Source organism: Lipotes vexillifer, unplaced genomic scaffold (genome assembly GCF_000442215.2).
Source record: "Lipotes vexillifer unplaced genomic scaffold, Lipotes_vexillifer_v1.1 scaffold112, whole genome shotgun sequence".
NCBI lineage: Eukaryota > Metazoa > Chordata > Mammalia > Artiodactyla > Lipotidae > Lipotes > Lipotes vexillifer.
The window spans coordinates 1,602,664-1,630,227 of NW_006776285.1; the positions used below are offsets into that span (position 1 = coordinate 1,602,664).

The 27,564-nt window shown below is 41.9% G+C and overlaps 2 protein-coding genes across 5 annotated transcripts in view; one reads left to right on the plus strand and one right to left on the minus strand.

Annotated features, from left to right (window-relative positions):
• Nucleotides 1-15,973, plus strand: part of ZC2HC1B (zinc finger C2HC-type containing 1B) — a 33,519-nt gene extending 17,546 nt beyond the window's left edge. The window contains 4 exon segments of the mRNA XM_007450331.1: nt 4,658-4,779; nt 8,160-8,265; nt 15,377-15,462; nt 15,917-15,973. Of these exon segments, the coding sequence (XP_007450393.1) occupies nt 4,658-4,779; nt 8,160-8,265; nt 15,377-15,462; nt 15,917-15,973 (371 nt within the window).
• A 1,824-nt stretch (nt 15,974-17,797) lies between these two features.
• The window catches only part of PLAGL1 (PLAG1 like zinc finger 1), a 67,822-nt gene continuing 58,055 nt past the window's right edge, over nt 17,798-27,564 (minus strand). For 2 of the 4 annotated variants that reach the window (XM_007450319.1, XM_007450318.1), the window contains exons 3-4: nt 23,950-24,429; nt 17,798-20,163 (exon numbers count right to left, since the gene is read on the minus strand). In XM_007450319.1, the coding sequence (XP_007450381.1) occupies nt 18,924-20,163; nt 23,950-24,101 (1,392 nt within the window). In that variant the 5' untranslated portion in view covers nt 24,102-24,429 and the 3' untranslated portion in view covers nt 17,798-18,923. The remainder of the gene's footprint in view (nt 20,164-23,949; nt 24,430-27,564) is intronic. The other 2 variants (XM_007450317.1, XM_007450320.1) reach the window with 2 other exon arrangements.

A 27,564-nucleotide genomic window follows, 5' to 3' on the forward strand; every position in this document is an offset into this window, starting at 1 on the left:
CCCGTGTCCCCTGCATCGGCAGGCGGACTCCCAACAACTGCGCCACCAGGGAAGCCCTGGGCAGTTGACTTTTAACAAAAGTAATTCAACATGGGAAAGGATAGTCTTATACTATACACAAAAATTAATTCAAAATGAATCATTGACCTATAAAGTGCTACAACTATAAGATCTTTGATCTAAGAGTCAACAAAGATTTTTAAAGCCGGACACAAAATGCAGCAACAGGTTTTTAAAAAGGAAGTTGATAAATTGGGCTTCACCAAAATTAAAAACATTAGTTTTGAGAGACACCATTAGGAGAATGCAAAGGCAAGGTACAGGATAAGAAAATATTTATAATTACATGTATCTGATGAAAGTCAAATATCAAGAATATATAAAGAAGTCTTATAACTCAATAATAAGACAACCCAATAAGGAAAAGGCAAGAGATGTATTTGAACAGAACATCACAAAATAATGGTCAATAAGCATGTGAAAAGATACTCAACATCATTTTCGTCAGGGAAATGTAAATTAAAACCACAGTGAGGGGACTTCCCTGGTGGCGCAGTGGTTGAGAGTCTGCCTGCCGATGCAGGGGACATACAGCCACTTTATTTTCTTAAGTTAAACATACACTTACCTATACAGTGATTCTACTCCTAGCTGTTTGTGCAAAAAATGGAAAACATGTCCTTAAAAAAGACTTACATATTAATGTTTATAGCAGCTCCATTTAAGTAGCATAAACTGAACATGACCATCAACAAGTGGATGGATAAACAAACTGGAATATTTACAAAATGGAATACACCTGAACAGTAAGAAGAAAGTGCAGCTATACATGCAGTACACCATGGATGCTGTCTTGTAGTAGTAAGATATAGAAGAGGTAAAACTTATCTTTAGTGACAGGTTTTGGTTGCTTGAGTCTGGGTTTGGGGGAATTATTGACTGAAAAGGGGCATGAAGGAACTTTTGGAGGTAATAGACCTATTTCATATTTTAATTGGGGTGGTTACACAAATGTATGTATTTGTCAAAACTTTTCAAACTGTACACTTAAAATAGGTGCATTTTAATGCGCATAACTTATTCCTCAAAGTTCATTCTAAAAAGTATAAAAAGGGAATTCTCTGGTGTTCCAGTGGTTAGGACTCCACACTTAAACTGTCGAGGGCGCAGGTTCGATCCCTAGTTGGGGAACTAAGATCCCGCAAGCGAAGTGTTGCAGCCAGAAAATAAATAAATAAAATAAAAAGTAAAACAAACAAAACCAAAGTCTAATACTATAAAAATCATCCGTAAAATAAATCATCTGAACTTCAGTATCAGAAAATACTCTTAATAATTGCTTCATTTTTGCTAGGTGCTTATGAAAATTAACTTGAAATCATGTGTTGTCTTAAGATGTTCCATAGGAAGATCTGTGGCTGTGATTTTGATAATCCTTTGGCAACAAGCTTTGTATAATAAAAGCATCTTTTATGAGAACTACTTCAATTTAATAGCAGAAGCTGCAGGGTTGATGGCTGCCTTTTAGTTCTTTAGTTGAATAGTGAAACCATGTCAGATGGACTGCTGTGTGAATTTCTCTCATTTCCACATTGGATTTAAAATGTGGGGATTATTGTTTCTTTAAAATAAGTAATTCCCTTTGTGTACAGCCCTCATCAAGTGTACAGTTTTTCTGCCCTTTACATTTTTATGCTAAAATAGTTTTATAATTAAATTCTTCCCTATGCCCTTATTATAATTTTATGCACCAAGCAAAATGATTACCTCCAATAGTACATTTTCATTACTATTCAGTTATTTTGATTGTGCAGGGATTTTATATTAGCCCATATATTCTCCAGCTTAAATACTTAGAAAATTTATACAGATATTACTAGTGTTACTAATCATATGGCCTAGTATGTTTGAGTTTGCAAGTAATTTCCATTTTTTTTCCAGCATGATTCCTTATTTCATGGCTCAGTTTTTGTGACGTGCATATATTTATTCTAATTCTTACTGACTTAAGTAAGTTTGCCAATCATTCAACTTTCCAGGATTATGTGACAGTTTATGAGGGTAGTGATATAGAATATTTACAGTTGGGATTTTCAGTGGTCCTGGGACATTTGGTCCACGTTTCACAGGGCTATGTAGACGTGGGTACTCAACAAAGTGCTTGCATTTTTAAATGATGCTTGTTTTTCTACTTTAATCTTTTATGAGATATGGAATAAGACATTAAAAATCATTATCAGGAATCCCCTGGTGGTCCAGTGGTTAAGACTCCAAGCTTCCACTGCAGGGGGCACGGGTTCTATCCCTGGTCAGAGAACTAGGGTCCCACATGCTGCACGGTGTGGCAAAAAATAAATTAATTAGTTATAAATCATTATCTATTGAAATAGATAGCACATAGTGATTTTTATGACATCATTATTGATAGAGGAAGAGGTGACTCAGATTGAGACGAGGGTTGAACGTGTAGCTCAGTCATGCTGTGTTCAAATTATTGTTGCAAGAAAAGAGTTTCTGCATTCTCAGTATATTTGATGTTCTCTTCCTCTGCCCCTTAAGTCTGGGCTTCATGTTCCTCCTGTGGACTCCTGGAGGACCTAGTGCCTCCTCCTCCTTTCAGAGCTTATTCCCCGGAGTGGTAATTGTCTGCTTCTTTACCTAGGCCTCTAGTCGTCTCTAAGATCTTTGTCAGCAGGGAAATACTACACTTCAACTTGGTTTCCTCCACAGTGGCATATAGTGCCAAACACACAGAAGGGCACAATGAATGAATGAACAAGTGGGATTAAGGAAGCAACACAGTCAGTGCCATAATCACTGTCTTTGCCCAAACTGAGTCTGGTTTATGGTAGTAGCATTTCTGATATAAACCTTGACTTTTCAGCTGGTAAAACTAAAGAAATAACGCCTGAACCACGAACCCAGTTCTAGATGTTTTTCTACACCATCATAAATGAGTTCTGCATGATAATGGCACTTTCTGTTTTACTTTTCATAAGCAGTTTCTTTCCTGTTTGGTAGTTGGAACACAACCTGGCTGGGCCTGTTTCCTTATAGTTACAGCATGTTCTACCCACCCACTGTACCAGGCCCTACTGTGGATTATCATAGTTAACTTTCATAACAACTCAATAATACAGGTGGTATGTAGGTACTGGGGAAATTGAAGCTTAAGGAGGTTCAGAAACGTGCCCAAGTTCACACACACAGTAGGTGAAGAGCTCAGGCTCGAAACCAGTCAGGCAGGCTGCAGAGCCTTCACCATTTCTGTTTTATTTTGTTCTATTTTATTTTGTCCTGTTCTATTTTGTTCAAGGAATTTGCCACCGTGGGAAAATTTTGTTTCTGTATTAGAATGCTTTAGTCCTTGATTACAGAGACATTGTATCCCCAAGTTGCTTGGAGCATAATAGGTGTTCAGTAAGTATGGAATTAATGATGAAGTAATGCCTTCCAGAGTGTGCAATAAACTGTTAGGTTAAGTGCTAACCATTTCTTTCATTCCAATTTCTTACATATTCCAATTCTTTCATTTTATGAGTATTCATTTTAGGAAATGATTTGTTCAAGTAGAAAACTCCCCAAACTGCTTTAAAAGATGTCTTCAAAAAACTCTTAGCTTTGAAGACATCACTGCCTTAAATACCCATTCACACATGTAGGAATTTTGACTCTATACTGAACCAAACTTCCACACAGAGTTTAAGGTGGTGCTGTCTCAGGTCCTTCCTGGGGGAGAGAGGTAGTTATTCTCTTATGTCACAAATATCTACTTTGTCATCCTTCCAGGCGCCTAAAGCAAAACAAAACAACACAACCCCCATGGTCCCCCTTGCTTTGGAGGAGGAGGCTCCAGCCTGGTTTTGGAACATGTGAGCATCTGCACGTTCTGAGAAGGCCTCGGATCTTTCTCACTTCTCCTTTCTCCCACTGTCTAGTAATTGCAAATGAGACAAATTGAGACCAATGGGTATTCCCCAGAACCTCAGAGGACCCCGTGCCCCCAGAGCTGCCAGAGAGGTTCTAACACAGGAAGCTCTTCCCTTTTCTGTTTTTGAACCCTCACCTGCTCCCCTTTCTGAACATATCAATTGCCTCCTCACTTAGGAGTTCAGTGGGAAAACCTAGCCACTGCAGAAGGACTGTGACATTGGTTTCAAATGCCATCCCCCAAACCCACATTTTGAAACATCTTACTCCCTCTGTAGCTCCATAACTTTTGTATAAACTTCTGTCCCACTCAGTACCACAACTGGGGCTTTTGAATCTTCTGTGCCCTTCAGTCATCAATATCAATATTCTGTGATTCTAGGACTCCTTTCTTTACATAATCGTTCACTAAATAATTCATTTAATTGGAAGTTCCTAAGTATATATAATTAATCTATTTTCTAAAAAAACAACATAGCATGTAAACATTTTAAGGGAACACTTTTAACTGAAATAAGTGCACAGGTAGAAAAAATATACTGCACCTTGTCCTTTATTTGAACCCTTGCATGTACCCACCTCTGGAATAGCCTGTCTCAAACCAGAGTTTGGTACCTCTCTTTCATGTTGGAGCAGAGTTCATATTCTATTTACTTCATTTCATATAGTCCCTTCCAGAGTTGTTTTTGAAATGTTAATTGCTTTTTTCTGTTATCTTTACATTCAGATTATATTCGGTGTCCATATTGTATGAGGAGATTTAATGAAACCGCAGCCAATCAACACATTAATTTCTGCCGGGTCTTTTATCCAGCCCAGACGGCAGCCAAATTGGCAACCAGGGCACAGGTGAATATCTCTCCCCAAGTGCTGGCTCTTGTGCCCTTACATGCCTAGGGAAAGTAGGTAGAATTTGCTAGGGAACCTGAATTACCCATCCTGAGAAGTGTGAGGATCAAGATAGCCAATTACTGTCACTCATCTTCATGGGACTTGGCTTCTTTTTGAGGGGTGCTTCCCAGCTAACAGCAGCTTTGGGTGTTGTAGAAAAAAGTTTTCTACAGTGTTTGAAGCTTCTTAGGTTGAAGACTTAGATGTATAAGTAGTGCTTCCATAGTATTACAGTAAAATTCTAACCAATGGTGGTTATCAGCCTTAGCCACCTCAAAAAGACTCTTGAACCTGAGGTGAAACTGGCATAAGTGGGGGAAGCCATCACAAGGAGGCCTTGTTCTACAGGTCATGTGTTTGCTCTGTGGAGAGGGGTCTTCACCCTATTCAAAGCCAGAGTCAGCAATTGAAAGTAAATGGATAAAACAGCTGTTGTAAATAGGTACAAATAAGTAAAATAACACCGGACCAGGAAGACAATAGATTTATAAAAACAACACTGGGGAGAGCAGACAGCTCCATACACATCAAAGGTGCCGGGGACATAGCTTACAGCATACCATGAGAACCATTAGTTTCATAAACATGGCTTAGATACCAAGAACAGATTAAACTGTTCTGAATACTTAACAGTATGAAGCATGTTTAGAAAGATTTCCATGATATCCAATATGTAATAGGGATGGGACCCTCTCTAACGATAGCACACCCCACAGACTATGGACCTGAGCTCTAGCTCAGCATATACTAGACAGTTGCTAAATATCTGTGCTGAAGCAGCCACTGTGCCAAGTGCTGGTTAACCAAGGATTTGTGATTCGGAGGAGGAGGTGGCCTTGGAAACAGTGCAGTAGGAAGGTGTAGTGGTTGGCATATACAGGAGCGAGATGGAGGCAGAGGCCACTTGTGATTCAGCAAAGGCTTCAAAGAGGAGCAGATACTTTCTGCAAAATAGCAGATGGGTTTACCAGTCTAGATTTGAAGTTGGGAAGGACACTGTGCACAAAGTGTCCAGCTCATGGCCTGAGGAGCCCGCCACGTGGAGCAAGCCTAGAGTGCCTGTGGCTGAGTGACGGGATGGGACAGTTCAGGTGAGGGTCAGAGCCACAAGGGCTTTAAGCCAGGCTGGCTCAGAGAGGAGGAAAAAGGGGATTAAGTGAATAGGTGCCCTAAATCTGAGGCCAACCAGCCTGAGGGCCTGGAAGCAGGAATTGAAAGTTCCCTGGAACCCAGGAAGTCCTGTCCATCTTTCCATCTTGTCTCTTCTTCCTGCTCTGCTGCTGCTTTCTCTTCTCCCTGCAGACTGACCTTCTCAGCTTTTCTGTCCAACCATCCATCACTGGCCTCATGTGTCATTCTATATGCAGTGTAAACTGGTCACATAGTGCAGATTGGAGTGACATGGAATTGGTTTTTTAGAAAGATCACCCTTGCAGTTAGTGTTCAAGATGGTTTGGCGAGAGACCAGTTAGAAGCCACAACAACAGGAAAAGAAAATGAGGGCTCAGAGTAAGAGGACTAATGGGGGGTGTGTGTGTGGAGGAGCGGGTAGATTTAGGAAATAATTGTTGGGACGGAGAAGCTGATCGAATATAAGGTAAAAGAGGATCAGGGTTGGCAGAAAGGTTTTTAGCTCCAGAGCCTGGCAGATAATACGACACATCTAGATAAAGGAACACAGGAGGCAGGAGATAGGTGTGTTGGTGGGGCAGGCAAGGTGGTTATGATAAATATAGTTGTAGAGATTCAGTCTTTACACCTGAAATATCATGGGGAGCAGTGCAATGTAGAAAGAGCCCAGATTTTTCAGTCAGTAGTCAGGGTTTGACTTTCAGTTTTATATTATCTACAGGTAAACTTGGAAAAGTTACTTAAATTCTTTGAGGCTCACTTTAACGTGTGTCTTGCCGAGCTGTTGGGAGGATTATAGGTAATACCAGTACAGTGCCTTGCACACAGGGTGCCCTGGCCTTTTCCTCTTTCCACATTGCCGCGCCCTCCTTCCCCTCTCATGGTCTTTTCCTATAGTGGGATAGGCCTCACAATTTGGGGGGGAATATGACTGCTTTGGGCTTGACTTCAACTTAGTTTTGGAAAAAGGACAACTCTATACTTCCTAAAGCAGTAAACGGTGCATTATGTTTCTTCGAACGATTCTTCTAAACCAGTCCACAAAGTTAGTGGGCGTCAGTGGGCCCAAGGGGAGCAGAGGGAAGCAGCGGACGGAAGTGCTTTTTATTCCTGAAGAAGGCCAGCTGGCCGTCCTGAGTGCAACCAGTGACTTGGCCCTGTTCCTCTCCTTGTTTTCCAGAGCTAAGTGGTGATTGGGAACACAGAAGAAAAATTGCTTGCTTTCTGAATTGCTTGCTTTCTGAGTAAACTCGCTGTAGAGTGTATTTGAACAGCAGCGCTGTTTCCCTTATGCCAGCTTCACCACTCTGGGGCCCTGCCTAATAGTGGAGCTTATTCAGAAGGAGAACAAAAAGGGAGGTGTTGTTTCAGTTTTGAAGGGCTGTTAACAGCACAGCTGAAATGTGTTTCTATTTTAAACACAATCAAGTATAAAAATGTGTCATACCCTTAACCAAAAGAGACCAGTATGGGCCTCTGAAAATAGCTTTCTTTGTTTGGCTGCGGATGAGCTGCCTGCTATAGCCTCCTAGCTCTCCTTGCCCAAGTGAGGATTCTCACTTGGAGGAACAGGTTATCTTTATACTGGAGTTGCCATGGAGATGTTGAGGGATCAGTAGCGAGGTAAAAAGGAGCATACAGAGGAGCTCCCAAGGAGCCTTTTGCTCCTTCTTCTGTACTAATGTGACTTTTCTGCTACTGCTGCTCAGCAGGGAGGGGAGTGGCATGGAGATGTTGGAATTCCATGTTTAAAACACTTTCTGCCTGCCAGTGTCTGTTTTTCTTCTCTGTTCATGTATTTAAAAACAAAATCATCTTCAAGTGTAATGAAAAACTAAAATGTTCCATAACTATCCTTATTGACATTAAGTGATTTCTTATGTCTCCATACAACTAATTTTACAGGATTAAAATATCACCACTCCACCAAGGGCTTGATTATGGAATGAAAGCTCTAAAACCCCAGACATGGTTTTGAGCCCCAGCAGGGAGGACAGGAATGAGGCTGCTAAGGTACAGGGTGTGTGCGTCCCCCTCCCCTGGGTGTCGCAGGTCCCAGACATGACTCCAGCCTGCTGCTGGTGAAGGGGAGACAGCTTTACATCCTGTGTGCTACCTGAGGTTACAGAACTCTTCCCCTCTGCCCCCTCTCTCTCTGTCTTTGTCTCTCTCTTTCTCTGTGTCTTTCTGTCTCTCTCTCTCTGTAGGGTAGGGTTCAGATGAGTCCAAAAAAAGGAACGACTGTAACCAGTGCCATGGGAGCTCTGCTGCAGAACAGGGCCCTGGAGGCCAGTGTGGTCCCAAGCAGGCCAGGTGAGTTGGAGTGAGCATCTCAACTATCGAATGACAGAGTCAAGGGGGCCACTGTTGGCTTTGGGATTTGCTGGCAGTCAGCAAAAGCAATGACATCTAAAGTTGCTTTGGGACATAAAGATATGTGGGTTTGTTTGAGGTTAAAATTTATTTGCCAAGAAAGGATATTTCCTAATTTACCAAGATTAGACAACTCTGAAAATGTACAAAGTTAGATCTGATTACAACAGCAGGGTCTAGAACCAATGTTCTCTGGTCTGGTAAAATTAAAAAGAGATTAAAGATAGGAGATGGCAGTGTGCCAGGTTTTGTGTTGAAAATAAGGGAAGAAAATGAAATCACTGTCTCAGAGAGATATTCATAGTCCCATGTTCATTACAGCATTTTTCAAATAGCCAAGATATAGAAACAACTGACGTGTCCGTTGATGGATGAATGGATAAAGATGGGATATATATTATTCAACAATGAAAAGAAAAGGAAATCCTACCATTTTCGACAACATGGATAAACCTGGAGGGCATTATGCTAAGTGAAATAAGTCAGAGAGAAGGAGGACAAATACTGTATGCCCTCACTTATGTGTGGAACCTTAAGAAGTTAAACTCGTAAAAACAGAATAGAATGGTGGTTGCCATGGGTGGAGGGTAGGGTGGGAGAAATGGGGAGATGTTGGTCAAAGGGTACAAACTTCCAGTAATAAGATGAATAAGTTCTGAGGATCTAAAGTACAGCATGGTGACTCTAGTTAACAATACTGTATTATATACTTAAAAACTGCTAAGAGAGTAGATCTTAAATGTTCTCACCACATATACACAAAAGTAACTATGTGAGGTGATGGGTGTGTTAACTAATCTTATTGTGGTGATCATTTTGCAATATATACGTGTATCAATGATCATATTGTACACCTTAAACTTATATATTATATTCAATTAGATCTCAATAAGGCTGGAAAAAAAGAAAAAAGGGAAGAATTTCCTTCCTAGAATGAAATAACTTCTTCAAAGAAGCAAAAAGGTATGACCACCGTTATAGTACCTACTATACGCTTGACCCATTTCATTTAATCGTCACAATAATCCTCCAAATGTTGTAATCTATGGAAGGGGAAACTGAGGCTCAGTTAAGGCACACAACTGGTAAACAGCAGAGCTGGATTAGATATCTACTGTGCTTTCTCTCTTCATTGAGCTGCATTAGTAATAGTGCGCATTCTTCTTTATGATCAGCATGTACTATGAAGGCAATATGAATTAATTCATGATCATATTGGCCCGTCTGGTCACAAGTCTTATTTTGAAGGTATTATCAGAACCAGAATAAGAAGTGCCAATTTCACAGTCAAAGTAATAATAGCACTAGAAATTTTTATCATTAGTTTTTAAATTCCTCATGAGTTGCTTATCATGGGCTTAAAAATTGAATTGATATTTTAAAAATTTCCCCACAGCCATCTAAACTCAAATCATTAGTTTTCTCCTGGTCTGCAAAAACTTAACAATGGGGTAGGTTTTAGTTTTCACTTAGAAAAAAAATAATTCAAATTATATATGTGTTCTTTTGGTAAAACTTCCACTAACAAGCTTTTTTCTAAAGTGTAACAATTAGTGTCCTTCAGAAAAGACAGTTTCTTTCTACTATAGCTTCTTTTCTTATTTTTTCAACAAATGTATTATAATGCTTCCCTTCCAGTGAAAAACATCCTTTTGATTTTGAGGTTGAAGCTTATTTGCCAAGAGGGAATATTTCTTAATTCATTGGGATTAGACAACTCTGACAGTGTGCCAAGTCAAATCTGAGTACAGCCTCGGAGTCCAGGACTTTCATTCCCCACTCTAGTAAACCTGGAAAGAGACTGGGAATCGGGGGAGACAGGCGTAGTGTTGAAAATAGGGGAAGAGTTTCCTTCTGTGAACTAAATAATTTCTTTAAAGCAGCAGCAAGGCATCAGTGGAAAGGTCCTGAATTAGGGCTTAGCAGTCCAGTGTCCCAGTATGTGGCATTAAGCGGGACGCTACAAAGACACCATTCTGATACACTAGGAAACAGAGGAGTAGGCCAGCAGATCTAAGCAAAACGGTATTACATTTGTTCTTGACTAGTTAGTGGTGGTTATAACTACTGTGATGTTGCCAAGTAAAAGGCAGAGTCCAGCATGGTCCACACTAGGTTCTGTGCCACCAACTGACCTCACCGTCCACTGTCTCTCAGTCCAGCTGCAGCGGCCTGTGTTGCTCCTGCTCACTCCCAGCTCAGGGCCTTTGCACTGGCGGCCCCCTCTGCTGAAAGCCAAAGCCCTCCCTCACTGATGTGCACTGCTGTCTCCCTCCCTCCCTCCCTCCAGTTCTGTGCCGAGTGTCCTCTTCCCCGTGCGCCTCACCCCCAGCCTCTGTATTTAGAAGTGATCAAGGCCTCCATAATTCTCTTTGTAGTTTTTCAAAATGGCATTTATCATCATCTGATTTCATTACAGGTTTATCTCCTTCTCGTCCCCCCCACCCCCAGAAAAAGGGATGTAAGTTTCAAGAAGGCAAGGATCTGTCTGCTTGGTCTATTTTGTATTATGCTGCTGTATCCCTAGCTTTTAGAATTGTTCACGGCAGTTATGAAGTGCTCAGTAAATACTTTTTGAATGAAATATGTTGGAGAAAAGTGGGTATCTTGCGTCTATAATTTCTCACTTAGATTACTGGCATATGATAGAATTGTCCTGTTAATTAGCTTTAAGAGGTAGCTTTTTGTTTTATTTCATGCTTAAGATGCTTTTTCAAGTTAATTTCTATTCTTTCCTGTGGCCTCACCTGTTTACATTTAAAATTAAAATTGTCAGGGTTAGTGTGCCTTTAAATTAGGCACATTTCATTCGGAGCCATTCTGGGGAGGAAGCAGAAGTGTACTGAGGGGAGGTTAATTTTCAAAACTCTTTAAGGCTTGGAGAAAAGCACTGAGTCCCTCTTGCTAATGTAAACAGGCCCTTGTGTGAATCAGATTCGCATCTCCTGGCCATTGTTTTTGTTCTGGTCAGTATTAATCTATTTGTAATATGAGGGCCTTTTAATAATTGTTGTTGGTCTTGCTATTTCTACATTGACAGTCGATAGTTAGGCTACTTGGTGTCACTCGCCTTCCACTTAAATTCTTTACTGTCTTCATCTAGCTGGTAGTTAGCCCTCTAAAACTCTGGCTATCATTCTTTAACTCTCTTGAGTAAAATAAGCATTTAGAATCTCTCATTTAATAACATTTTGTTCTGAATTCACAGTCAGGGGAAATGTGTGTCAGGCACAATCCTTATCCATCCCAGAGTCTTCTAAGAAGTTTTGTATGTACAGGAAAATCTCTGCCCGAGAGAACATGTGATGTTACACGAAGTTGATACACAGCTGCCAGGGATGTTCAAAAGGATTCATTCACTCAGCACGTAGTTATTGTGTATGGTTGTTTCTTACACCCATGGATTCTTTAAAAAGTCTAGGGGGAGAGGCAGTCAGTAATCATTAGTATCTAATATTTAACAGTGGTATATAAAAGTCCTAAGGGAATCAAGAGATCAACTTTGCTGAGGAGGCTTTATGGAGGAGGTGACAGTCTGAGAGAGAGGAAGCTTCATAGAGGTAGAGGCATTTGGGATGAGCTTTCAGGATGAGCTACATTTTTTTTTTTTTAACTCAGCCTCAGTTTCTTTGTTTTGTTTTGTTTTGAATTTATTTAGTTGTGCTGGGTCTTAGTTGCAGCAGGTGGGCTCCTTAGTTGTGGCTTGCCAGCTCCTTAGTTGCAGCAGGCAGGCTCCTTAGTTGCGGCTCGCCAGCTCCTTAGGTGAGGCACGTGGGCTCCTCGGTGCGGCATGCATGTGGGATCTAGTTCCCTGACCAGGGATTGAATCCAGGCCCCCTGCATTGGGAGCACGGAGTCTTTTTTTTTTTCTTACTATTTTTTTTTAACATCTTTATTGGAGTATAATTGCTTTACAATGGTGTGTTAGTTTCTGCTTTATAACAAAGTGAATCAGCTATACATATACATGTATCCCCATATCTCCTCCCTCTTGTGTCTCCCTCCCACCGTCCCTATCCCACCCCTCTAGGTGGTCACAAATCACCAAACTGATCTTCCTGTGCTATGCGGCTGCTTCCCACTAGCTATCTGTTTTACATTTGGTAGTATATATAAGTCCATGCCACTCTCTCACTTCGTCCCGGCTTACCCTTCCCCCTCCGCATGTCCTCAAGTCCATTCTCTACGTCTGCATCTTTATTCCTGCCCTGCTCCTAGGTTCTTCAGAACCATTTTTTTTCCTTTAGATTCCATATATATGTGTTAGCATATAGTATTTATTTTTCTCTTTCTGACTTATTTCACTCTGTATGACAGACTCTAGGTCCATCCACCTCACTACAAATAACAATTTTGTTTCTTTTTATGGCTGAGTAATGTACCATTGTATATATGTGCCACATCTTCTTTATCCATTCATGGGAGCACGGAGTCTTATCCATTTCACCACCAGGGAAGTCCCAGGATGAGCTAGATTTTGACCAATGGAGAAAAGTTGCAGAAGCAATGAACAAAGATATGGAAATAAGAATGCAGAGGACATACTCTGGAAACAAATGGCCCATTTGGCCAAAGCACGGAGAAGAACTGGGGTTAAAGTTAGAATGGAAGGCTGACACTAGAGCAAGGAGGGCCGTAAAGCTTGGCGAGACGTCCAGACTTTATGTGATTAACACCGATGCTGGTGTCACATCCCCAGGCACGTGCATCTGTGTAAGTTAGACTATAATGATGACTTAGAAATTAGTTCTTGGCTCTAGACACTTTAAGTTAGTCTACAAAAATGTCTCTTGAGAAAGAGCATTTTTTTTAAATTGCCATGTAAGAAATTAATGCTTACTGTAGAAGATATTGGAAAATGATATAAAGAAATGGTATAAATGGTATAAAGAAAAAGTGTAAAGAAAATAAAAGACGTCCATAATTCCACACCCTGTTAACATTGATATCTCTTTTCATTTTCTCTCTTTATACTCCTTTTTTGTTTTCCTTTTATCAAAGCTAGGATCATAGTCTGTGTACACTTCCTGACTTTTTTTCACTAACAAACTTTGAACATTTCCCTATGGCAAAGAGTTTCTTTAAAAACATGGTATCATATCACAAAAATACAATGTAACTTGTTTATCTGTTTTCCTGACTTGAATAGGTAGGTTGTTTCTACTTTTTTGCTATACTGAATATCCCTTCTTCATGGACAGTAGCCCATGCTTAATTGTACACTCTTCTAAGCTCTTCATATATTAATCTTCATTAATCCTCATTTAATCCTCAAAGTAACACAGGGGAGTAGACATATTATTCATATCCCTAGTTTACAGGTGAGGAAAGCGCAGAGAGGAAAAGCAACATACACAAGTAATTTTTAATAGGAAATGGTAGAGCCAAGCAAATCTTTATCTACTTTGGGAAAACTGGGTCAAAAAATATAAAAGATTAAGGAGATAATTATATAAACATATTTATATATTATTATATATTATATTATTTAGTACATATTATATACTAGTATATATTATATATTACTTAGTAGGCATATATTATTTAGTAGATATATGTTAGGAAATTGTTTTAGAAAAAAGGTGTGGCTCTTCCTTCATTCTCACGAAGATTCTAATGTTCAGATGGGAACTGAGTTTATAGCCTAGTCAGCAAGTATCTACATGGCTATTTTCTCAAGGGTTTTGATATAAGAGTGACAGATTTACAGGGAAGGTACCTCTGGGCAGCAGCTTCTCCAGCACCTTTATACAGAGAGACTAAGATCACTGTGAAAATGTAGTTCTGGGTTCTAGAGCTGCATTGCTTCATATATTTAGTGAATTGCCTATAAAGTTTTGTTGGTGTAGGTTCTGCTTTGGTTTCTGGAGCCAGTGGATTTGATCAGGTTAAGCATCTTCCCTGCACTAGCCTCCCCCTCCTTACCTAACCTAATTGCGTAGCAAATATAATGAGTTTTGAAGGGTCAGTTGCTGATTCCTTGGAAAAAATAAAACTTGGAGATCTTTGGGTAATATGAACACTGAGTTCTTTCTATCCTGTGTTCTTTGATATTGATTCACAATTTCCTTGGGTTGTTTGGTTATTCCCCCTTCGTAAAACACTGATTAGATAGAAAGGAGGCCTCTAGGACAGAGAGCACTAATTCTTTTTTTTTTTTTTAATGATTTCCTTGAGAATCCTGTCCCATACCATGTGGTCCTTTAAAACAGACTATGGTATGGTATGCCTATATCCATAAACTCCTACGTCTCCATACCTAGCAGTGCTGCTGGACACGAAGGAAAAGAGTCCTGTTTGGGGATTGAGTCCATCACTGTGTAAATAACGCCTGGGAGGGAAGGCATCTCATGCTTCCATAAGGCTTATCAAACCCTTTCTAGCATGAAAGCAGGCAAAGAATTGTGAAGACATGAAATACTCAGGATATATTTTGAAAGCCAGGGCAGTAGTGGGGAGAGGTGTTGAGGGTCAGCTTGTATAATTTATTTATTTTTGCTGTGTTGGGTCTGAGTTTCTGTGCGAGGGCTTTCTCTAGTTGTGGCAAGCGGGGGCCACTCTTCATTGCAGTGCGCGAGCCTCTCACTATCGCGGTCTCTCTTGTTGCGGAGCACAGGCTCCAGACACGCAGGCTCGATAGCTGTGGCTCACGGGCCCAGCTGCTCCGCCGCATGTGGGATCCTCCCAGACCAGGGCTCGAACCCGTGTCTCCCGCATTAGCAGGCAGATTCTCAACCACTGCGCCACCAGGGAAGCCCAAGGGTCAGCTTGTATAAATGGTGGCCCACCGAGGTGGTGGTCCAAAGGGCCCATCCATGGGCAAGTGAAGGCCTAGGGGTAGAGGAGAGAAGGCTCCTGAGACAGTTTCTGTTTTCCTTATTATTTGGCCCAGGATGGGGACTGAGAACTTGACTATAGCTACAAAACTAAACAAAACAAAAGAAGAATAGAGATTTTTGAAACCAGTGTGAGGATTTCGTAATCATTCCTTTTTTCTGTTGTTGCTAATGTTTGCTTTTACATAATAACAAATCTGTTTATGTCTGCAAAGGATTAGCAGTGGACCCTGCTTCTGGAGCAAAACTCAGACAAGGATTTACTAAATCTTCTAAAAAAAGATTAACTCCTAGAGGCCAGGTAAGAAAAAAAAAAAAAACCTTTAATCCAGGTGTTGCCGATCATCCAATGGGCAAGACAGTTAATGAGCCTTTAAGAGAATGAATCCATAGCAGGCCAATCAGAGGAATTTGGGCAAATCCTGATTTGTGTTACTAAAATGTATGTTCTTGAAATTTACTCTTTTGTTAAACATATAGTTTGAAATGACATTCAGTTTTTGTTCCTTGGATTTAACAGGAAAGGGGAATGATTTTTCATTTTGACCTGGAAGGTTACTGCCCTGTCCCTTTTTCCAAACAAGGAAATCTCAGTTCCCTGAGATTGACACTGAATGGGACTGCTGTGAAGTTGGAGACTTTTTGATATGTGAATTGTTAAAACAATTAAAATTTTAAGAGGCCTGTATTACTTAACATTCTCAATGTGGAAACAACGAAGTCCTAAAGTAAATGCCTTTTCTTTCTGCTTTCAGACTGGCTCCCTAAAAGTCCTCAGCCTGGATGGCTGTGTTCCCAGGAAAGCCACCTAAGGGGGAGGAGGGGGAGGCATCTGTTTACATGCCCATGATTTCTCTTGAGACATCATGTAGAACAAGTGAAAACTAGCTTCCAATTTTCCTATCTACTCCCTTCAAAATTCCCCCCACATCGTTAAACAACACATCAACCTGTGTGATAATGCTTGATTTAAAGATGAGTTTGAAGCTTTTTTTTTTTAAGTGGACATTTAATAAGCTTTTAAAGAAAATGTTGCTTTGATATTAGAAACTTTTAGTGAAACAGTCTTCGGTGTACTAACACTATCGCTTTCTAGGGAAATCATTTTTTACCTTAGCTTTATTCTATATAATAGCTGTGAAATGTCAGCTTTGTTATTGGCTTCTAATGAACATTAAACTATAATTAGTAACCATTCCTATTTTAAATGTCTATCTGTATACCATGTATAATTGTCTCACATACACCAGTGTACACAGTTGATTTGGGGGAACACTACAGTGGAAGGAACAGGTTACAGTAACCTTCCCACCGTGTGGAGAGGATGCTCTAAGTGGCCTCAGGCCATTTATTTATCATGGCCAACTTGGCAGTCAACTGTTCATTTCACCATTGGTTTATGTAGCTCTGTTGGGAGGTGGTGTCTCAACTTTTTTTCCCTTGGTCATCTTAAGGGTTAGTAAACTCTTTTTGTAGAGTCTTTTATACTTAACTCTTGCTTTTTAATCTAAGAATTTTTTTATCTTTTATTAAACCCAAGGAATTTTATTTAGGAGTAAGCCATTTTTTTCTGTCTAATTAGTAGAATACTGACCTACTCCCACCTGTGGTACAGCAAACATGACATCTGAAAGTCTTACAATCTGTATTTTGGGAACTAAATGCTATGTTTTATGCTCAGGTAAATCAGGTATGTGTTCTGGAATTGACTGAAGACTCGTAAGCCACATAAAAGTATTTATGGAACCTTCTGTAAATGGAATTTGGGAAGCTTTAGCTGAGGGGAGCTGCCACTCTACCACTCTCCGCTTGCTCTGAGAGATTGCTTTCCCTTGGAGAGGTAAGTGGATTTGGGAACTGAGACATCCCAGAGCAGTAGATTCCTACTGACGAGGTAACCTGTGTCCCTCTGTCTCATTTCTTCACCGCAAGTGAAACCATAGTTTAAGGACCCACCATGTCAGTTCCACACATGCAACAGCCCGGCCCCAGGTAGCTTATCTACAATGCCTCCCACCCTTTATGGTCATCAGCATCACCTTTAAGGACTGTGAACCATGGTTTCTCACATTTGGCTAATATGCTGCTTTAATGGGCAAACGAACTCAAGGTTTCCCTTTCTCTACCCACCCCCACCCTATTTCGAGGTAAAACAAGCAAAAATAAACAGTATTATGGGGGAATATTTTCTGAAGAAATCCCAATATGAAATAATTTCTAATTTGTACTAGAAATTAATAGTAAACACGAGTGTAAAACGGGATCATGGTAGCCTAGGCTAGACAAAACTTTAGTAGCTAGTATTCTGACCGTATATATCAGAAATAAATTACATAGTATTCTGGAAGGATTCAGAATGTTATACAGTAATTTTTAGAAATAAGTTCTTAGCACTGTGAATTTATTGAAGCATATAAGCTCCTACCTTAAATCATTTTACTCAAAAAAAAAAAAAAAAAGGTGGGGGGGGGTTAGTTTCTAATAGATGCTGGCTAGAGGTCAGAATAGTAGTTTCTGTAGGGGATGTAATGGCCAGGAGGGGGCATAAGGGAGCCGGCCAAGGAACTGGAACTGTTTTCTATCTCAGTGTGGATAGTTCCGCGGTGTGGTTGTATATAAAAATTAATCGAGCCACGTGCAGAATTTGTAGAGTTTATTATACGTAAGATATATCTTCATGTAGAAAGTCTCTAAACACAAAAGACAAAGGAGCTTTAAAAAAAGGTTAGGTTTTATATTTTAAAAACTCATTAGATACCAAATTCAAGAGATAGATTATAGTTACATTGTAAAACGTTATCTTTTTTGAATAAAACTAATATTGACTTAAATGATGAATTTTAAAATGCATTTACTTATTGGTGATTAAAAATACTTAAGCAGAGTAGTATTTTAAGCCAGACAGAGCAAAGGAAATTCTTGTTTAATATATATATATATATATATATTTTTTAAATTCCAGTAATATTCTTAAATTCCTGTTAAAAATATAATCAATATTAAAGTCAGTAAAATGCCTTTTTTGACTGACGCCTGGATTATTTTACTGCTTAACCTGGTTACACAGTGATTTTTTTTTTTTTTTTTCTGTCAGATGTAACTGACAGTCAGTTTTAGTCTTTAAGATAAATGAAGTGATAACTCACATTGTAGCATCCTGTGGAAAATATTCAAACTACACTTAAAATGCTTTTTTAAAATGGAGACATCTATTATTCCACAAGAAATTGTTTCTGTAAAACTATAGGTTGGCTATGGCAATAGTAACTAAACTACATCCAACCCTGAAGGTAGAAAAATCCCTGAAAAGAAATACACAGCCTAGTCATAATATGCAATATAAAGGTTATTTTCTTATTTTAAAAATTCTCCCATTTTGGAGAAATCCAAACCTTTCTGTAGTTCCCTTACTAGGCAGTGCCACATAAAGTTATTTAGTTAACATTATTATGATCATGGCTTACGATTAAGTTCAATTTGACAAACACCTATATATAGCAGCCCTCGTATGGATGTCGGTTATGACAATGGTTGCAGTTCCATTAAAGAATACTTGCTTATTAAATTTGGTACAAAGCATGAATACTCAGGACAGATTGGCACAATACATGCAGTTCGAGAACTGTCTTCTCTCAAGCCAGTCATCACTGAATAAGCCATATTCCAGTCCTGCTTTCTAACGCTTTCCTTGTATCATAACTGATGTTTAAAATGCTTCTTAAAACATCTTCCAGAATAAGAACGGTACGCTTTAAAAACCAGTCATCTGAATGCATGGTGGAAATGAGGCAGGATAGCTGAACCAGTGCCAGCTGGGAAAACATGGGGGATGGGGGGCAGGGGGAGCTGGCCCAGGCTCATAGTGCTCATGGCGAGTGAGGGGTCTTGTTGCTGCTGCCCCAGACAGCTTAACCTGTGGGGCAGAGATTCCCCAGGCCCCAGGGTGAGACTGCTATTCCCAAAGGCATTTTGGGTAGCAGGAGGGGGCAGCTGCCAGAAGCCCAACAGAGGGGAAAGGTCCAAAGAGGCAGGTATTGTTAGGTTCACAGCGTCTGCAGGTAGCTCCTTGGGCAGGTTTACTTTACCAGCACCTCCCTTAGCCAGATCAAAACCTGGGTTGAGCTTGTGAGGTGACTGAGGCTCTTGCAGAGGCAAGTCCTCAAGCAAATTGGTATTGCAAAATCCTTTAGTATCCGCTTTGAGGGGCAGGCTTGCAAGTGGGGAGTACGAGGTAGAGCCGGTGCTGTACTTGTGATTCTGGAGGGGCGGGGGAGGAGAGCTGGGGGACGCTACGGGGCGGAGCGGGGCCAGGAGCTCGGGCAGCGCTGGCACAGGCTGGGGGGTGTGCTCCGAGGGGCCGTGGGCGTGGCTGTGTACCTCGGCTGGCAGGCCGCTTGCGAGCCCGTTCTGTGCAGGAGCCCCTAGAGGGAAAGGAGGCAGTGGGGCGGCCTTCAGCTGGAACTGGGGGGAGAGGGAGTGGAAGGTGTTCAGAAGGTCTCCGGACTGCAGACTCTCTTTCATCAGCTCCTGTGAGTGTGTCTTCTTGGTGTGTCGCGTGAGGTGGTCTTTGCGCCCAAACCTCTGGGCACAGAACTGACACAGGAAGTCCTTGCAGCCTGTGTGGACCACCAGGTGGCGCCGCACGTCTTTCCGGGTGTAGAAGCATCTCTCGCAGTGGTCGCACTGGTGCTTCTTCTCCTTGGCTCCACTCGGGGGCTTCTCTTCGGCGTGGGCCTTGAGGTGGTCCAGCAGCACCTCCGTGCTCCCTAGTTCCAGGGCACACACCCCGCAGGTGAGGTCGCCACTGCTGGCCGCGTGCAGGGCCAGGTGCCTCTTGTAGCCCAGCATGGTGTTGTACTTCTTGCCGCACTCCTCGCACCCAAAGGCCATTTTGTTGGGGTCGTGCGTCTGGAGGTGGTTTTTCAGGTGGTCTTTGCGGTTGAAAGTCTTCTCACAGTGAGCGCACTGGTGGGACTTCTGGGGCGAGTGGGTAGCCATGTGCCTAGGAGCAGAAGGAAGAAGTTCACAATAGACCCAGTGTTTTAAGAGCCGGAGAAACGCAGAGAAACAAACTATTAAAATGTTGAGAGTAGTTTTCTCTAGGTGGTGGCATATGTGTTTTGGTTTTAAAATACTCTTCTGTGTTTTCCAGATACTACACATAAACTTCAAACAAACAAAAAAAAAACAGGTACTACGCGATGCCGTTTTCACACATGTAGAGAATATGCTTCGAGGACACATTTTCCTAATGTACACAAAGAGATTTCTAAACAAATACAAGTATACAAGCATTTTAAGATACATGATCATGAAGAAATATTTTTCAGGAAGGGGTTTAAATGACTATTCTATACTCTTAAAATTTCTGAATTTCCAGAAGTGATCCAATTTGCCTTCTACACATAACCCCATACCCCTGCCCACCAGTGCTGTTATTTTTATTGCTTCCAGTACAATTTCTGCTTGGTCTTTATTGAGACAAAAAGTTCAGGCCTTAGACATAAAGCTAAAAAGTCTATCATCTTTAACCTCAGAGAAAGTGTCTAACTGGACCCAGAATGCCAACCCCACCACCTGTTGTTCTCGGAGCGTCAGCCTCCTGCCTCCCATGAGACCTTTACGCTGAAGTCTTAGTTTCTGGCGTTTAATACTTTCCTGTTGGCTGTCGTGTCACATGCGTGCAGCCCGTCTCCATTTCTTCAGGATCCCTCTTAGACACCTTCAACTCACTTCCTAAAGGCCACTAGTAATTCCTTTGGCAAAGTTCAAAAGGACTTTTTCTAGAAGGACTAAGACAGTAGAGGGAAACATACACTGCGGCAGGTTCTATGAGACAGGTACAAACAGTGTTGAGGAACGGGGACAATGCAACAGGCATTTGGGGGATCTGAAGTGATGCTGGCCTCTCCAAGTTTCACATGCATATTTAAATACATTCATAGGTTGTCGAAAGGATTTTTCGAGGCTGCTAGAGGGCAAATAACACACTTGACATTTAAACAGTGTTCTTTCTGTTTGGTCCAGCACTGATGTTTAGGAACCCTGAAGCTCCGTTCTGGATCTTGTCCCTCTCCCCTTTTTCCTTTGTGAAGGATTTTTATCTGATTAAATTTCATTTATCACCCCAGCGTTAGATCAGTGCCAAGTTAGCAACTCTGGACCTGGTATTTCCTACCCACACTTTCCTGTCCTACTGCTGTCCTACCTATGAGAAAGGCTCAAGGGGACACAACTCTTACCTGAGCAATGACACTTTTCACATTCTACCAGCTACCACCCTTCTTTTTTGACCCTTTCCTCTGCCTGGCATCCAATTCTTCTTTTAATTTACCCCTCACCTGCTCGTGCAACAGTTCCAATCTAGAACATGATCATCTTATGCCTGAAATTACTTCCACATTTTGTTTCCCTCCCTAACTTCTCCTCTTACCTCACAACCTAAGAAACCACCAGTTTCCGTCTGTCCTACAGTCACCAAGTACCACCGTCTTTGGGCGTCACCTGGACCACATCAATGATCTTAGAATTCCTCCGGGGATAACTACTTACACTGGGACTTCGTCTGCCTTGCCAAATCACTGTTCCTGCGCTTTGCTATCTCCATCTAACTGCTTTCATCCTTCGCTGTATTAAGAAGTCCCACGTTCTCTTTTCTAGTTAAGCAAGTCAGTTATTTTCTTCTTCAACCTCTGCTTATAAAACGGATCTTATGTTACAACCGAGGGACACAGGATGGAATGCTGCCCGTGATAAAAACAAACAAACAAAAAAAACAAAACCTACAGCATCCTGCCCTCTCGCCACTCTTCTATCCCTTTATGAGATCGCTGCTTCAGGCCAGAGAGGCAAGAAATGTCGGGGACGGCGGCAGGGAAGGCCGTCCTTGCATGAAGTACACTGCTTCCCTTTTCTGCTTCTCTTCACACCCTTAGCTGAACAAGTTGTTTCCCTTCCTCAGAACCACCACCACCTACCTCCTAAATATTGCTTAAGACATCTTCTTCAGTGCGGTTTACCACAGTAATCCCACCTAATTCCTGTCATTCCAGTAATCTGTTAGCGCCACTGTCTTTTCCAAATATTTATCTCCTATATGTGTTTTGGTCTTTTTCCATGGTTATAATATCCTCACTGTGGCTTAACTGCAGCTAACACTGCTTTTGGTGTTCGGGTAAGGATAATTACTGTGTACACATAAGAAGCGGGTTGCAAAACAGGAAGCCTTTGCAACAAAATTGGTGCATACAGTAGGCACTCAACATACTTGTGGCAACTAGAGATCAGCCGATGTATAGAACACATTTGAATTTTAGGCGTGTATAGGCTTATTTTAACAAATCAGCTTATTGTATTACATCATCTGTAACAGTACTATTCTTAAGAGCCATAATTTATCTCTCTCAATTCTTTCAAGTGCCTTCCTCCAGGGGCATTCCCAGATCTAATTATAATGTGGTTCGTGTTCATACCACTCAGATGGAAACTCTCTCCTGCTAAATTCTGACTCTTACCTATGCATTTATATGTTAGTCTGAAAGTTCATGAAAATTAGAAGCAAAAGACGCATTTCCCTTAACCAGGTATCAATAAGAGGCACAGATTAGTGGCAGTTCTGTGTGTATAGCTCTGAAGGTACCATATATTCAATACATAACACACACAGCATTCACTGTCAATCAGCCTACTGTGTGACTTACTGATTTTGAGTATATATTATACGCAAATGTAATATAAAAATCCTTTACAGGCAGAAAACTACACCTCGTATATTCATTTCCCTCAGGGAAGTGAGTACCTAATAGGCACTCAAGAAATACTGATAATTCAGACTAAATGTACTACATCTAAAAAAGAACCTATCTCCTAAAAGAGTAGTTTTTACCCTCTGTCATATCATGGATGCCTTTGAAAATCTGATTAAATGCACATACTTAACATCTGTGTACCCAACAGAATTCCACTTGTTAGGGTGGCTTTTAGAGCCAAGTTGAGAAACTGCTCCAAAAGCCAACGCTCAGAGAGGAACCCTCCCCGCGCCATGCTCACTCTCAGAACCTAGACGAGCTCTCCGTACTTCATACCTGGACTGTTAACAACAGGCTGCAAATCAGTCTACAGGCCTCTTCCCTCTTCTCCAAGTTACTACCAGAGCCATCTTTCTAACATCCTGACCAAATCATGTTTTTCAGTTCTTAGACTTACCAGAAGAAAACAAACCCTCTAGGACAGCAGACAAGGCCTGTTTTGGGCTGCTTCCTTCTCCCCTACACTTTGAGCCTCACCCCCGTTCTCATCCGCCGCTACCCTCTGTGCGCGTGTGCTTCAAGGACAAGGCTTAGGGCTTTCCCAGAACCTCCTTCCTCACTGTCTGCCTCCCATTACATTCTCTAGGTCACAGCTAAAGACTGTACCTTTCTGTGGAGCCTCCCCAGGTCTCATCAAGCAGTGGAGAACAACTTCCGCCACCTGCATAGCTCTGTCAAAGCCCTTAGATTACACTTTAATGGTGTTTGCATGACTATCTCCCCAGCCACGTGTCTTCTCATCTTTCTGTTCTTAGGCCTGGCTTATTGTAGGAACACAAGAAATATTTGTTGAAAAAGTGAACTGGACACTGCAAAGCACAACTGTCATACAAAAACTATAGTGATCACTGGAGGTACGGCCATAAAGGCTAAAATGCATCCACATTCTGCATCCCTTTTCCCCTGCAGTGTTTGGTCTGAGGGCTAGCAAAGCCTTTTAAAGGTATGTAAAAGCACATACCTTTTCTAAAGCCTCTCACCTCATTAATTTATATCTGGAAATGAAGGCTTTGCCACAGTCTGGCTGCAAGCACTTGTAAGGTCGCTCCCTGGAGTGGGAATAATTGTGGATAGTGAACTTCTCCAGGGTGAGGAACGTCTTGCCACATAATTGGCAGGGGTAGGTGGCCATGGGCTTTGTCTCTCACACCTTCCTTTTCAGATGCGCTGACCAAATGCTGTGCCATTTAAGTACAAATAGAAGGACGGTGCTGAGCACATCAGCAGAGCCACAGCAGCTGACCGCCAGGCCAGGGGGGAGGCAGCGTTGTGGTCCCGGACCTGGTTCTACCCAGACATGGGCCTCTCAGTTACCACTATCTCTGCTTCCTGCTTCCCACATCCCAGTTTCCACGCAGTCTCAGGTTGAGAGGAGCAAGTCTGAGGCATGGATGAGGTTCCAGAGCAGAAAGGCGATCGGCATCGCTAGAGCTGGGGCACGTCCTGGACCACCAGACTGTCTGTGGAGAGAAGGGGAACAGTTGCCTTGCATTTCATCGGAAAACAGTGCTGCTCCTCCCCCCAGCTCAGCATCAACTCCCCGGAATCAACGTGCTCCTTTAAATGGCCTGAATGCCGCACGACTCTCCATCGTCCTGTGTGCTTTAAGAGGTCCTTCTGCATATAAATCCACCTGTCTGTGCTGCTCCTGGGTGGCAGGAGTCAAGTGCACAGTGTTCTGACGGTAGATGAAGCACACTTTCCCTTGTGATAGAGACACAGCTATTTCCATAGAGTCGGTATCATCGACTTCAAACCATGATTTCGGGTCATTGTGAAGTTCAGTCTGCCAATTCAAAGAAAAAACAAAAAAACCTCCCCAGTGTGTTCAAGTGTTTCAACTGGTACAGAAAAAAAAAAAAAAATCATCCCTGCTTATTCAAACCATGGGCCAGTCCTCTTCACTCACTGTTGGCAGAACATAAGTTGTTTATCACACCTGTTTAAACTTCCAGGGGATGAGCCGAAATAATCTGTATACATAAGTTAATTTGTTTGTGAGGTTACCGTGCAGGACTCAAGTCTACGATGTAAACAAAGTGGGAATAAAGCTAGTTTAGCTCACTGACGTGGTGCCTTTAGGGGGGAGACAAGAGATTCCCACAGAGACAAAGGGACAGCTCGGGCAGAGCTCAGCGCACACTTAGATGTGCAGGCACCATCCTGCAGGAAACGCTTCTACTACTCTTTTCCCCTTCCGTTTATGGGGACATTTCCTCATTCCCCAGCCCCAGCCTGGGGGACCAGCTACCTGTTGGAAGGCCACTCCTAGGAGGTGGGCTTGCCGCCTCAACCTGCCTCAAATCCCAGTTATTAGCACCCTTCCAACCCAGGCAGATCACCCAAATCCAGGCTCCTCTTCTACCAACAGACCATCATTTGGAAGCCTTAAGAGTCCAAAGCAGCATCATGAACAACACAGTAAAGGCCTGGCTACCTAGAATCCTGTGCTATTCTAGACAGAATCAATCCTCAGGCAATGGACAATTAACCTTTCGAGTGCCAATATTAAAAAAAAAAAAAAAAAAAAATAGCGTACTGTATGCTTACATTAAACACACTGGAGTAGCTTTTGTACCCAGGCCAGCTTTTTCTGAACTTTGTCAAATGAGCAGGGCACTCATGGCAACCTGACCAATCACAGCAGATCTTCAAGGCATCTGTTCCCTGCAGTCATTCATTTATTGCCAACTCTTTTAGAGCTGCTCTTTACTGTTAAAAGTTAATTTTTACTTACCTTTGTAGTTACTTTCAGATCAGAAAGTTGGAGTCTAGCTAGATGGAATTTTACTATAATAATAGTTCAAGCATCTTTAAACATCAGCACCTAGCACATGCAACATAGACAAACACATTCCTTTTTTAAGAGGCAAAAAGTGCAGGAAACTTCTTGTGTTCCTCATCAGCTAGCTCAGGTGTTTTTAGAGTCTGGTCAGAGTTCACAAGGAGCCAGCACCAGGCAGACACCCCTCACCATCCTGCCCCACCTGCTTGGAACCTTCAGAGCTGACGTGTGCACTTTGACCTGAGGCTTCAAGCACTGATCCAAAGCCGGGGACACCGGCGTTCTCAGCTAGCATCTTGGCACCAAACCTCCCTCTTCTGATGGCGACACACACACAGCTTATTCCTCTGTGACCAAGTGTGACTTGAACTGAGCCCCTGTCCCAGCTCTGTCCAAGCCCCTCTCCCCCAGCTCCTTGCTCCTGCAGCGTCTGCCAGCTCACCTCGTTGCCCGGCCTCGAGGCATCTCTACCACCCTGGCCACAAAGTAATTCCTTCCAGGAATTCTACCCTGTGTGGCCGAGTTTTTGCTGCCAGGACTCATGGTGTGTCCTACTTCTCATCCAGCCTAAGTCTGGCTATAATACTGGCCCAGCTATAAAGGCATAGAATTTATCATCATCATTAAATATACCATTCACTGGAAATTGCTGGGGGTTTTCCAGGTCTATTTTAAGAGATTAAAATGTACACACAATATGAAGTTTGAAATTCATTTTTTTCTTGTTCTCTTTATAGCTGAACTCAGAATAGCGCTAGTCACTCAGAAGGAGCTGGTCTGGCTTCTCAACCTACACCGATCCCCTACGTGTGTACTTTAAACTCATTCTCCCCAGCTGCTGCTTTATTAGAGATGACCAGTGTCCAACAGAACTTTCTGCGACGGAAATGGATGGCTACTGAACACTCAAAATGTGATACCGAGAAACTGAAATTTTTCTTATTTAACTTTAAGGAGCCACAGGAGGCTAGTGGCTGCTGTACTGGAAGACACAGGCACTCTCAGTTTCACTGTCAAAAGAGACAGAAGGCAAGGCTACCCTTACCTTCAGGCACAGCTATGCTGCTCATCTGCCCTCAGGCGTTTCCCTGAAGCACGAAAGGTATTTATGTAGATCCAGTCATTTGTTTTATGAATACAGTAGAAAGATTCCCTACTTCAAATTCCAGCTCACCCCTTTGTTAGCTGTCCTGAGTTTCAGTTTGTGTTAACTATCTGATGCATGTAAATGAGCTGGTAGGGACAACCAACAAACAAGATGGATCTGAAAGTACTCTGTAATCTAAAAACACCGTACAAAATACATGGTAGCATTTATAAACACTGGGATTAACAGCAGAAACCATCAGCTGCAAACTGGCACATGGTTCTAACCACTCAGCTATGGATATAACAGAAAAGAGACACACGTTCTCCTATGTATGCTTCACCAACCGTTACTCATAGTGGGAGGACCCAGTAGCCTGGATAACACACATGCTCGACACACACAGGACATACGAGGTTGCAAGTAAAAACTGGCCCGAGCTCTTTTGTTTCTCAACAGATACCAACTTTGATTGCTCACCAACGCACCAAGCGTACAAAGGAAAAATAAGATTTATTCAAGAAAAAAGTACCTGCCTTTAGCACTGAATAAAGTTCTCCCAGATGCACTTTCCAGCCACTTCCCTAGATTCGGAAGTCCAACAAGCTGTAGACCTCATTGCCTTTCCCTCTCGGGCCTTCAAAGATGGTGGGTATATAATCAAGGCGTTTTAGACATAGCCATACTGTATTTAAATGTGAGACATTTCCTCCAACTCTTTCC